This window comes from Podarcis pityusensis (genome assembly GCF_964106645.2).
Source record: "Podarcis pityusensis genome assembly, chromosome: 3".
Classification (NCBI taxonomy): Eukaryota; Metazoa; Chordata; class Lepidosauria; order Squamata; family Lacertidae; genus Podarcis; species Podarcis pityusensis.
The window spans coordinates 24,256,541-24,269,633 of record NC_138026.1 but is presented as its reverse complement, the minus strand read 5'-3'; the positions used below and the strand labels follow the sequence as shown (position 1 = coordinate 24,269,633).

Here is a 13,093-nt window from a genome sequence, read left to right as displayed (position 1 = left end):
GTGGTGGGTGATTTCAAACAAAAAAACAGCCCCTCCTACCCAGGCAGGCACCCCACTTCTACACTTGTGCTTGCAGGCACTCCTTCAACTCCCTTTCCCTCACTTTACAAGTGTTAGAAGTACCTGCTGGCAGAATATCACTTCTAATAGTAAACACAAAGTCTTGTGCTAGCAGGTTTGCAGTAAAAAAAAATAGGAAGTGAGAAACAAGAGCAAGGAATTAACAACATTGTAGCATCAATGTTATTGTATTGATTTTTTAAAATGTATTTATGTCACTCTTGTTTTAGCTGGAAGTTAGACAACATATAAATTTAATAAATAATACTGTTGGGGGGATTTTTGAAACCACCAAAAAGGGCTGAGTTACCATCATCCCAAATCAGTCCAGGGGGGACTAAGCATGTTCAGCCTTTAGGAACGTTGACTGTCACTTTAACAAGAAAAATAGAGAAATGTGGGGGATAGGGAGAGTGAACTGGCAATCTTTAGTGTCCTGGAGGAAGGTGTGGCTGATTGGCTGGAACAGGAGCTCTGAATTCTTACAGGGCGGTGAAAATACATTGCAAAGGAATTTTTGTTGCATATCACATGCTACTTCTGAAGGTAAAAAGACAAATTGTGCAATCTAGGGAATATTAGGGACATCTTATCAATGCATGTAGTTCACATTTGGAATTCTCCGATTTCAAGAGAATTTATTTACTGGTAATTTCATCTGGATTTTTCCCAAAATGTTACTTTCCCAATTCAAACAATTTCTTTGTTGCGTACTGTATAAAAATCTGACTTCATTACTCTCATTTGATGTTTCTTTCTAAAGTACATCTGGAAGGTACTGATCTCCTCCTATACCCTCAGGGACTCTCTTGAAGTTCCTTCAGTTAACATAAAAGCTAGTGTCAAAATTGTATAAAAAAGAGTTTTAAAGTAATTAATTAATATACAGTTAAAATTGCATGGCCAACTTATGAAACATTCACTGAGCAGTCATAAGATGCAATTAATATGAAACATGTCTCTGCACTTCTGCTGCTTAAGTACAACATAATACAAGATCAAAGGAAAACAGGTCAAAGGGAAACATCAATAAATTTCAGCTCTTTTTCTATCTTTTTCACTTTCTTTAATTTCAGGGTAGGAGAATCAAGCTGGCAGCTCATTCTCAAAGTTCAAAATGAAAGTCTGCTTTCAATACTTATCTTATTACATTAACTAAATTAAAAAACACACCCTGTCAATACAAGTATTAGAGTTTGACACATCACTGACAACTTTCACAGGCTGCAGTACACTAGCAGGGACAATCACAGCCTCCCACTCTATAATATATAAGCAGCTTTAGAAGACACCCCCTCCACACACACACACTATCTATACAGGAACTCCATTAATATGATTGAATATGAAGGAGCTAGGATGTTTTATTTCGGACTGAGCATAATAGTGACTGAAATCCTGCTGGCTCTCTTATTGCTGTGTCTGTAACATTAACCTTTTTGATTAAGTGAATAGCTGAAAAGATGAAGGGTGCAGTCCTGTGGCCCTGAATGCATAGAAGAGTGTGCTGAGCTTCCCCATAGAAGCCAGTAGCTGCCATAATACTGGGGCATGCAATATAGCATCCAGTCCCTACACTCCAGGACAAAGTCTCATGCACCTCCCTTGGGAATATCCAGTATCTTGTTCTTCATGACTCCAGATATGGCTCTGTTCCCATTTTTCCAGGAGTAGCCTGGACAGCAAAGAAGTTCAAAATGCCCCAGAAGAAGCGATAAAGACCTTCACTTGGGGATTACAATGTGGCTACAATGCTATATGAAACAGAAATGTTACATCAACCTGGCAATAACCCAGGAAGGCTATTTAAAAGCTTCTATGGGGTGTCTCCATATGACCGTTTGTGCATCCAGGGCCAGCAGTAGTATACCCTTCACTTTTTTCTTTTATTATACCAATCAAAACAGCTTATAATGAAACAGCTTATAATAAAATGATGCATTAGGAGATCTACTGCAAATCCAAAATACAATCCACACCAATTTATCAACTATGCCTTTTAACTACACTTTTCTCTCCGCAACACACACACACAACCATATTTAAAGAGACAGGAACTTGACTAGTTTGGCCCTTAGTCCTCATGTGTCCATTTTGGCACGGTAAATAGTTGCTTTCATCCCATCAGAATGCTTTTCTACAACATTCATTGTTGATGTTATATTAAAATGATATGGCAAAATCCCCCAGTGATTATGATTCTATGTAACAGAAGATTTGGCAACGACTTCAGGTGAAAATTGTGGAGTAACATGCAGATGCTGACTACATAAAGGAGAAATTGTGCAACCATGATATAGAGGAGACCATTAAAAAGCTTCTTGCTACCCCAAGATCCCAGATATTAGATAGGTTTATGAAATGTGTTTCCTCAAATTATTTGGCAACATGAATGATTTCACATCAAGCACCTATGAGGGGAAGCAGAGTATAATATCAGTTGATTAAACAGAAGTTAGTAATACTGTGTAAAGTTTCATTTCCCCAGTTTTTTCATAAATAGCTCATTAATGCACAACCAGCAAAGAGGATGACCTATGGAGCTACTATGCACAGTAGGTTTCACTACATTCCTTTGTCTCACACAGCCTTGAGGATGTGTCATGTGATGGAAGACGGCAAACATGTCATGGACTGGAGGAGTAAGATTGCTACACATCAAAAAATGAAAAAGCTGAGTTCACTAGTTGCTAGTTTGCTATTAGGAACAAATCTCCTGATTGAGTAGAACAGAAAGGTCCACATATTTTGGCTGGGATTAGCAGTCAACCATTTCTAGTAGCCAGTTAACCATTGATTCTAGAAGCAAATGAGTCTCAAGCCGCATTTCTTTTGTACCTACTATCCAATGAGGAGATTAAGGTTGGCAGGTTGAGTCCTTGTTACTGTTCACAGTAGTAGCTCTCTATTGGTCTTTCAAAACCAAGCAGACAGTTCTCCGTGTTATTGGCATTATTATAGCAGTTTATTACTGGCTTAGTTACTGAATGTTTTGAACATTAATCTGCTATTCAAAAATGTATTTATTATAGAACCTAGCAATGGAAAACCGTTTTAACAAAAATGCCGAAGCAGACCAAAGCAAACTATTTTGAAAGTACAACTGTAATAGAATCCAGTCCCACCCAACTCTGCCCATCTCTGAATCCAAGGAGAAGGGGAGCAACATACATTCTCCCATTTCTACCTCCTCCACACTGCAGGCAAGCTACTGTTTATCTACAGCCCAATTTAAGATAAACTTCTGATCAACCTAAATCCAAGCACTTTACTGTAACCAAGTTGTGGATTAGCCAGCAAAACAGGCAAGCTGCTTCATTATATTTTATCAACAAATCCAAATCATATTCCTCATGAACAATTACATACAACATACGTTCAGGTAATTATTATTGTGGTCAGAACTATCTAAGACAAGAAGCTTGGAATTACAAGGAGTGAGTACTAGCTATTAGTGAACTAACTCTGCATTAGGATGCCTCGCGTACTTGATTTCACAACTTCTGTGGCATCTCAGGCTTGTAGAGCCAGGACAGCAGTTCTCTTTGCAATGTATCTGCAGGTTGATCCTCTGCATGTTTATTCAGAAATAAGTCTCACTGAGTTCAGTGAGTCTAATTCCTAAGTAAATGTGCATAGGGCTGCAATTCTAGTAAAAGGAATTTGCTCAGCAACAAATAAGCATTCTGACACACCTCTAGTCCTATGCAGAATGTGAGTGGAGTTGTAGATACTGTATGAGGAAAAGTAAAGCATTGTGGAAGCTTGGATAGAGAATGTCCAAATTTGGATGTGCATTTAGATTCACATCCTATCTCCACCCACAGTTCCTGATCTAACAAGTGATATGTAGTAGAAGCCTACACATGATGACTCTTCTTATCTGAATTGGGGTGAGAATGTGCAGGCCACCAATTCAGTCTCCAAATTGTTCACTTGTCTTCATCCTGTTTTTCAGTGCTGATATTTCCTGATTATGAGTATTTTACAAGGATTTTGTTTTTAAAGCAGGTCAAAATATGAAGTGCTGGAACTGAGACCTAAATGGTTGGATTCAGTCGGATAAATATTTCTTAATTCTAAATAATCTTCATATTTTCAAACATTAACCTAAATCCAACCTTTAAAAGTTTTAAATACAAGGGGTTGTCTCCAAAGCAGTGCCTTCAGTGCAGTGGCACCTCTATTTCCAATTCTTCCATCCTCCCCCAACCCAACATTCTTTAAAGGGGTTCCCAACCCTCTGGATCTGATTTTAGGGGCACACAAAGGGCTGCGGTAGAGAGAAGAGGGTGGAAAAGTTCTGCGAGTACACATCCATTGTGCTAGAAGAACAGGAGCATTGGATACTGCCCAAGTTACCTTCAACATTTTGTACTGTTCAGAATTCTTTAAACTTTACATTAAAAAAAAACCCCATACATCCCAATTAAATTAGTAGCGTCTTAATACATGAACTATTTATAATTAATGGATCTAAACTTATACTCCAGGTACGCCACTTACGTTTCACTAAGTTAAATAAGTTTTGAAATCAATGTTTTGGATCAGGACATAAGTCATACATCCATCCATTTATGATATAATTCATTTTCCTCCTCTTTCACACCCTTCTGCTTAAAAAGTAAACTGTAACAATAAATTGTAATGCTTTCAGTAGACTATAGTGCTGATATGGAACTTGCATTTGTACAAAAAGGTAAAAGAAGAGACTTTAAACGTAAAGGAAACTTGAGACAAAACTACTTACATATTTCAAACATAAACAACTTATGTTAAAATGCAAGGAGATTCCATCTCAAATCTTAAGCCTCTTTGCTTTAATCATAATCATAAGGATTTTCAACAGAATCATAAGAATTTTCAACAGACCAGAACGCATAGCTGTCAACTTTTCCCTTTTCTTGCGAGGAATCCTATTCGGAATAAGGGAATTTCCCTTTAAAAAAGGGGAAACGTTGACAGCTATGCCAGAACGCACTACTCTTTTTGCTGTGTTTAACTGAGCTTGTGCCTTCGCTGACTATGCCTAAGGATGAAGACAGGGACAAAAGAGAGTGGCCTGAAGTATGAAGTCACTGGACTACAGGAGTCCTAACACTGCTGAGCATGAGTTTTAGGGAGAGACTGACACCAGCTTCCCAGAGGGTATGTACAAAACAGCATTGGTTCATACCAGTTCCTCCTTGCCACAAGACTCATTATTAAGGCATCCAAGGGGAATGGAAAGTGATTACTCATAATGCCAGATCAGAGATAAAAATGCCAAGATTCTGCCATGGGTAAAAAGGGGTGGCGGAAGGAGGACAGAAAGAGACTGTCCTACAAAACTGAAGGAAAGGTGACAGACGCCAGGGCTGCAAAGGTACTAAAAATACAAATATGCACAGAGTCAGCAGTCTGGTGCCTTTTACCTGTGCTGAGAAGGTAGCTGCTGGTGTCGCTGGAGGTGGGGACTGGCTCTCTTCTTCCTCTGGAGAATCATCCAGGAGAACTTTGCCGCTCTTGTTGAGTTTCCACATTATTAGAGGGTGGCGAGGAGAAGAGAGGGATGTGGGGAGGGGAGGGGAGGAGGAAGAGGTGTAGCGGACAGGCGACTCCGGTCTTATTTATTCCTGAGAGTAGAAGAAAAGAAAGAGGGTTAATTTTAAAAAATAACAATAAGATGACTTTGCTCTTCAGCTCAACAAGCCCTTTCTTGAGAGAAAACGAGCTTTCACATAAACACATGGCCCAGTGAAGGGGATCCCAATGCGAGATAGACATGGGCAGGCGCAACAAACGGGCTTGCAAGGTGCGAGAAAGCGGGGGGGGGACGGACACAACCCCTTCCCTGTGCAGGCAATGCACCCCACTAAAAAAACAAAACTCACACCATCCGACCTCCCCTGCCTCACAGTTCACAGCCCCCACCTTGAAAATACTGGGAGGGCCAAGTTTGATCCCCTCAAGCAAGAAGTGTAGCAACCTCCTCAATGTGGCTGTGATGTGGGCAAGGGGGGTTGGGGGTGGGATGCACTCTGTACATACTCAGGGGGAGCCAAAGAGCCCGACACAAAACGCGTTTTACGTGGTGAGGTCCGGAAGGAGCCCTGATGCCGGAATGAGGGGTTCGGAGGAGGCACCAAGTGTGGGGCTGAGTCCTGACCCCCCCCCACGGCCACGCCTCCCCTTCCTCCTCTCCGGTGGGGAGGAGAGGCAGTAGGAACTCCTCAGCCTGAGAGGGCTGAGAGAGTTGGAGAGTTGAGGGGAGAGGATGGAAGGGAAGGAAGAAGAAAGGAGGAGAAGGCCTGGCCGGGGCTGCCTTGCCACCTCAATTCCCCGCCCCGCTCGCCTCACCTGTGACCTTCCTTCGCGGCCGTCGCCGTCCCAGCCGCCAGCAGCACCGCAGCTGCACCAGCAGCAGCAGCGCGGAGCCTCCGAGCGGCCGCTGCCATGTCTGCGGCTGACTGGGCGGCGCGAGGGGAGCGAGAGCCGTTGGGGTGGCGGGCGCGCGAGGGGAAGGAGGGAGGGCGTTCGAGCGGGCTTGCCTTGTCGCCATGGCAACCGCTGGGCCTGGTGGAAGGAGGTGAAGCCTTCCAGATAACCGGAGCTGGTCCTCCTCCTGTCAACAACACGGGGCGCCCGTGTGTTTAAATATATATTTAAAGTCGACGCATCATCTTTTCCCCACACACCCTGGCATAGGCGCCAACTCCTAGGGCCCGAGGTCCCTTTTGGTCTCCTCAAAATTGATGAGCATTGCCATTCAAATGGTGCGCGTAATTGTGATCCATTATGTAGGGTGGCGTTTACCTGCCCCCCCCATATTTTACTCAAGTTGGCACCCCTTTACCCCCTCCCCCTTTTCTCCCTCATACACACACAGGGGTGCCAACTTGAATGGAATATTGGGAGGCCAGGTCAGCGCCGCCTTGCCTGGGCATGACAGGGCACACACGCAATGCAATGCCCATCAAAAAAAAAAAAAAAAAAAAACGGGGGGAGGAGGAGGTGGGACCCAGCCCCCTCAAATATTTTATTAGCCCCCTCAGTCCCTGGGAGTTGCCCTCTTATGCACACACATCCCAGTTTCTCTGCCACGAGCCCCCGTCCCCTTCTGACTCACAACCAGGAGCACAGGGCTCGCTTAGCTCATTCAGCAGCACCTCCCAGTTACACTCTTTCTTTCTCCACTCCCCCCCCCCCCAACACTGTGCACACTCCCACCTACAGGTTCACACAACGCCCCCCCACCTCCATCCAGCTCCTCCAGAGGAGCTCGATGCGTGTCTCGAACGTGTGAGCAGGGACACATCACGGTTCTCAACCTGTGGGTCCCCAGACGTTGCTGGACTACCACTGCCATCATCCCTGAGCTCTGGCCTTGCTAGCTAGGGGTGATGGGAGTTGTAGTTCAACAACATCTGGGGACCCACAGGTTGAGAAAGGCTGGTAGGCAAAGAGAAGGGGCGGGTGCGCACATAACACACACACACACAAACACATTGCACACGAACAAGAAGTCCCGTGGCATGTGAAAAGGGTGTCACACACTTGGTGTGGCAGGAGTCAGGCTGCGATTTTGTAGACACTGCTGATGAACAGTGCTGGATTGATGTATAAGCTAAACAAGTTATAGCTTAGGACCCCACTTTCTTGGGGTCCCCCCAAAAAATTTAAAGGGGGGGAAAAGCCTGGATGTACATTTCCAAAATATAAGATAAAAATACAAATAAAATAAAAGCTACATACAGCAACAGTGGCAAATGGCTTTAGATACCTATTAGGTCCAGAAATTACCATATAGCATATATTCAACACCAAAAACAGCTGCAATTTGTTGTTGACAAAAGACCGCTGGACATATAAAGGGCCCCATTACCTTCAGCAGCTTAGGGCCTCATCAAACCTAAATCCGGCCGTGCACATTGCACACGGACAAGGTGTCCCGTGGCATGTGAAAAGGGCATCGCACACTTGGTGTGGCAGGAGCGAGGCTGCGTTTTTTGTAGACTGCACATGAATCAAAGAGCCAGCCTACCAGGTGTGTCACAAGGCTGCTTGGGGTTATTTGTTCTGCAAGAAACTAAAACGCAGCTCCTCCCAAAGTTGTTACTCCCCCACCCATGGACCAAAGGGACACTGAAGGTGTTTTGTCTCATCATTCACTGTTTATCCATCCCATGAGTTCCCATACAAGCTAGGACAGCTCCCATGGTGATCCATTTTCCATTTGCGTGTGTGTGTGTGTGTGTGTGTGTGTATATATATATATATATATATATATATATATATACACACACACATAAAAAAACATACAGGGTATAAAAGTAGTTTGTATATAAGCTCATTATCAGCAATGAATCCAACTAATTTCCAGCAAATACAGAAATATATTCTTACCCACTTAGTAAGCATCACAACAAATTAAAAAGATAAGTAATATATTTGATGGATGTGGTTTCTCTCTTCAGTAATTAATGTATGTGGACCACTTGGAGGGAGGTGTCCTGCTGTAACTGTGTGTAGCTTAGGTCCAGCATTGAGGGCCTTCTGGCAGTTCCCTCACTGCAAGAAGCAAAGTTACAGGGAACCAGGCAGAGGGCCTTCTTGGTAGTGGCACCCGCCCTGTGGAACACCCTCCCACCAGATGTTGAAGAGATAAACAATTTCAGTGGTACCTTGGGTTAAGAACTTTATTCGTTCTAGAGGTCCATTCTTAACCTGAAACTGTTCTTAACCTGAAGCACCACTTTAGCTAATGGGGCCTCCTGCTGCTGCCGCCGCACCACCGGAGCACAATTTCTGTTCTCATCCTGAAGCAAAGTTCTTAACCCGAGGTACTATTTCTGGGTTAGCGGAGTCTGTAACCTGAAGCGTATGTAACCCGAGGTACCACTGTACCTGACATTTAAAAGACATCTGAAGACAGCCCTGTTTGGGGAAGTTTTTAATGTGTGGCATTTTAATGTATTTTTAATCTTTGTGGAAGCAGCCCAGAGTCGCTGGGGAAACCCAACCGGATGGGCGGAGTACAAATAATAAATTATTATTATTATTATTATTATTATTACTATTGCTATTATAAATTGTTCAGCTACGGCAACGTTATAAAATTTGTTGCTCCATTCGCCTAGTGATGGTGGTTTTTTTATAAATGATTTCCAGTACCTAACATTACAAACCTGTGCAACTGTTATAATACTGAAATTAATTGCTGTTTCTATGGTAGTACGCTTTAGGTTAATAAGAACATAATTGGGTCATACAGTAACCTACTTCTAATTATCTTTTCTACAGATTGTATAATTTCTCCATTTAAAAAATCCTGTGCATAATCACTGGTTCACTCCAAATTCAAAAAATAAAAAATAAAATAAAGGTTTCAACTGCTTTACTAATTTTTAAAACCTATATCCCACGTCCAGGTGATTTTATGAAACAAAAAAAATATTTTTTTTCAACCATTTCAGCCAGATTTAAGCCCTTGTAACTACTTTGAAAACTCCAGCTCTTAACTCTTTGAACTAGAAATTGCTGAAATACAATTTATTAGTATGTTTGATCAACTTTACTTAGGTCTTAATTGAGATAATGTTTTTCTTTTCTTTTGTAGCAGGTGTTCAAACAGCATGACAAAGTTAGGAACATTGAATTATTATTTGTTATTGCTGTTAGGAAAAGTCATTTCTTAAAAATCCGGTATACACTTAATCTTACATCGAATTGTCACAGACTGCACATCTTGCATTTCATGGCTATTTGGCCATCTTTTTACATTGTATAACTTTGTATCTCTCTCTCTCTCTCTCTCTCTCTCTCTCTCTCTCTCTCTCTCTCTCTGTGTGTGTGTGTAAAACACTTTATGCATATCATCAAGTTAGCTCTAGTCTAGTGCACAAAGGCTTATGCTGCAACAAAGTTATGACTTTGCTATTTTTGTTAAAACAGACTAATAAGGTTACTCCTCTGAAAGTTTGTTTTATTTATTTTATTGACTGTATTTTTCCGTGTGTAAAACTATATTTCCCCCCATTTTTTTTTCAAATTTAAAATGGGGGGGGGGCTCATCTTATACACGGATAGTGCATATGGGGGATTTCTTTATTTGGAGTCCCCCAAAATAGGGGGCGTGTTATACATGGGGGCATGTTATACACGGAAAAATACGGTAGTTAATTTTCTTTATTTCTACCTCCCTATTTGATTCTGCCACCCAAGGCGGCTGCTTCAGTGTGCCTCATGGGCGGGCCAGCCCTGGGGATTGCCCAGTAATAATATTTTGCGGTATGATCATAGGAAGCTTTCTTATATTAAATCACTCCACTGGTCCATTTAGCTCAACACTGTCTATGCTAACTTGGCAGCAGCTCCTCAGGGTTTCAGACAGGAGTCTTTTGAAGCCCTTCCATTGAACCTGCAATCTTCTACATCCAAAATGTATGCTCTGCCACTAGGCTAGAGACGTTCCACAGTAATTAAATTACTATGAAAATATCTTGCAGCATATTTGTTATCAGATTTTGAAGCCACGTCTATTGTTCCTCATTCAGGCTCAATGCACAAATATTAAGGAAGCAAATAGACAACATATAACATTTCCACCGTGCAGTAAGTCAATCTTAAAAGTAAACTTTCATTCTTTCTTTCTTTTTACTTTCTTTGATTTTAGTTTTTCCATAAAGTGCATGCTTTGCGTTAAGTACCAAGCCTTGTGGGTTCATCTCTCATTTCTGTTTCTAATCTTCCTTCATCTTATGTTTAATATTAGGCCTGTAAACCCCAAACTCTTAAAACATTCCCTCCTGTGGATAAACTTGTTTAAGTGGGTGCTAAAATAATAGTCTTATATCTGGTTACAGTGACAATGTAAACTTACAAATTCTTTTTCTTCTGTGTGCGTAAATATTTTGCCTTGGGGAAGACATTTTGTTCTTTTAGCCTTCACATACTTCTAAGGTGATGGAACAGTATGAATCGCCAGGAAGTTTTTTTCCTTCTCTCTGATGAATATCAGTGCTTCAAGCAAAGTAGCTTCATGAGATGAGAGCATTGTGTCATGCTTAGTGCAACTATATTATCCTTTTATAAAGGATAAATGCAATAGATAAATGCAGTGTTTTCATTCTCTGAAACAGGTATAGTTCAACCACATACTTTCTAAATTATTGAAGGAAATCAGTCTTGGCTATTAATGGAACTGAAGAGGCCACTTGTGATCAGGTAGGACCTGAAGCCAGATCTCCATGGTCCAAGTTATCATCATAACAGTTATGAATTCAGTGGCTGTTCATGACACTGGACCTTCTCAGGTGTGGATCCCCATCTGTGGAGTGTTCCCTCCCACCCCAATTCAGTCTCTCCTTCCTTCTTGAGATTCTGGTATGGTGTGAAGACATACCTTTTAAATCAGACATCCAGGTCAGAATGGCATTACTTGACTTTCTGTGATGCAGGATTTCTGCTGTAGTTTTGTTCAGTTGATTGGACTACTGTACTTGAAGTGGAATGACATTTTGCTATTTTAATTTTATTATATAATTCGTGTTTTTAATTGTCCACATGTGGATATCACTCTAAGATCTCCTTTTTAAAAACTTTATTATGAAGTTAAAATAACAATTTGGTGTATACACACACACACACACACACACACAGTGGTACCTCGGGTTAAGAACTTAATTTGTTCTGGAGGTCTGTTCTTAACCTGAAACTGTTCTTAACCTGAAGCACCACTTTAGCTAATGGGGCCTCCTGCTGCTGCTGCACTGCCACTGCACGATTTCTGTTCTCATTCTGAAGCAAAGTTCTTAACCCGAGGTACTATTCCTGGGTTAGCGGAGTCTGTAACCTGAAGCGTCTGTAACCTGAAGCATCTGTAACCCGAGGTACCACAATATACGGTACATACATATACATATACATATATATGTATGTATGTATGCATGTAGAAAATAACAAAAAAGAAGGAAAAACTATAAAAAAACCCTGGGTCCACAGCCTTTCCCACATAAAATAAAGTACATTCTCAAGAGACCACACAATAAATTAAATATAAAGAGAATAAAAAACAAGTGCTATGAATAAAAACATATTCCATTGGGACATGTCATCTCTGTGATTGACTTGTCATATAAATCCATAGGTTTAGCTGCATCACAAGATAACCTTCATTTATGAGACAATTTTTCTGAAATAAGGATAAACTTTATTTTATTGAACCAAATGTTTAAGGAAAAGCCCAATGACTCATTCCAACCCTATGATATGGTTATACGAGTAGCTACTAATAGAAAAAATATATGTGGTTTACATAATAAGTCCATATTCAACTCCCAGAATTGATAGAAGACACAATTGTGGGTCTAAAGGCACTGGTATCCCTATTATTTCAGAAATTTCTAGGGTCTCTTTTGAGGAAGAGCAGTTTAGAAATTTTATTAATACATACAAGAAATAAAAATAAAGTTTCTCAGCAGAACATGAAAGTCAACTTAATGGGGTCCCCCCCCCATATGTGTTGGCTATTTAGAGAAGCAACCTCTCAGTTTAATCATATTTATGGAAAACATTACCGGTATTTTAGGACAGGAGTGATTTTCAGACTGGAACTCTGGGAAGGAGCAGAAGGGATTGATCCCTATTACAGACATTTCCTCCTCTTGTGAATAAGGATCCATGATCATATGAGGGCCTGATATGGAAGGTGAAGGAAGGAAGATGCTCCACTGAGCCTGATAGAAATGCACAGAGATGGTCTTGGTGGTGAAACTGGTTCATGCTGTAAATTTGTAAAGAACTAACATTACAGGGACACGGGTGGCGCTGTGGGTTAAACCACAGAGCCTAGGGCTTGCCGATCAGAAGGTCGGCGGTTCGAATCCCCGTGACGGGATGAGCTCCCGTTGCTCTGTCCCAGCTCCTGCCAATCTAGCAGTTCGAAAGCACATCCAAGTGCAAGTAGATAAATAGGTACCGCTCCGGCGGGAAGGTAAACAGCGTTTCCGTGCGCTGCTCTGGTTCGCCAGAAGCGGCTTAGTCATGCTGGCCA

General features: G+C 41.6%; 1 protein-coding gene across 3 annotated transcripts in view; it reads right to left on the bottom strand.

Annotated features, from left to right (window-relative positions):
- The window catches only part of TDRP (testis development related protein), a 33,688-nt gene extending 26,392 nt beyond the window's left edge, over window positions 1–7,296 (bottom strand). The window contains exons 1-2 of one of the 3 annotated variants that reach the window (XM_080997836.1): window positions 7,274–7,296; window positions 5,475–5,675 (exon numbers count right to left, since the gene is read on the bottom strand). In XM_080997836.1, coding sequence (XP_080853962.1) covers window positions 5,475–5,582 — 108 coding nt within the window. In that variant the 5' untranslated portion in view covers window positions 5,583–5,675; window positions 7,274–7,296. Of the gene's footprint in view, window positions 1–5,474; window positions 5,676–6,090; window positions 6,202–6,399; window positions 6,540–7,273 lie in introns of those variants that run through there. The other 2 variants (XM_080997834.1, XM_080997835.1) reach the window with 2 other exon arrangements.
- Window positions 7,297–13,093: the final 5,797 nt, after the last annotated feature.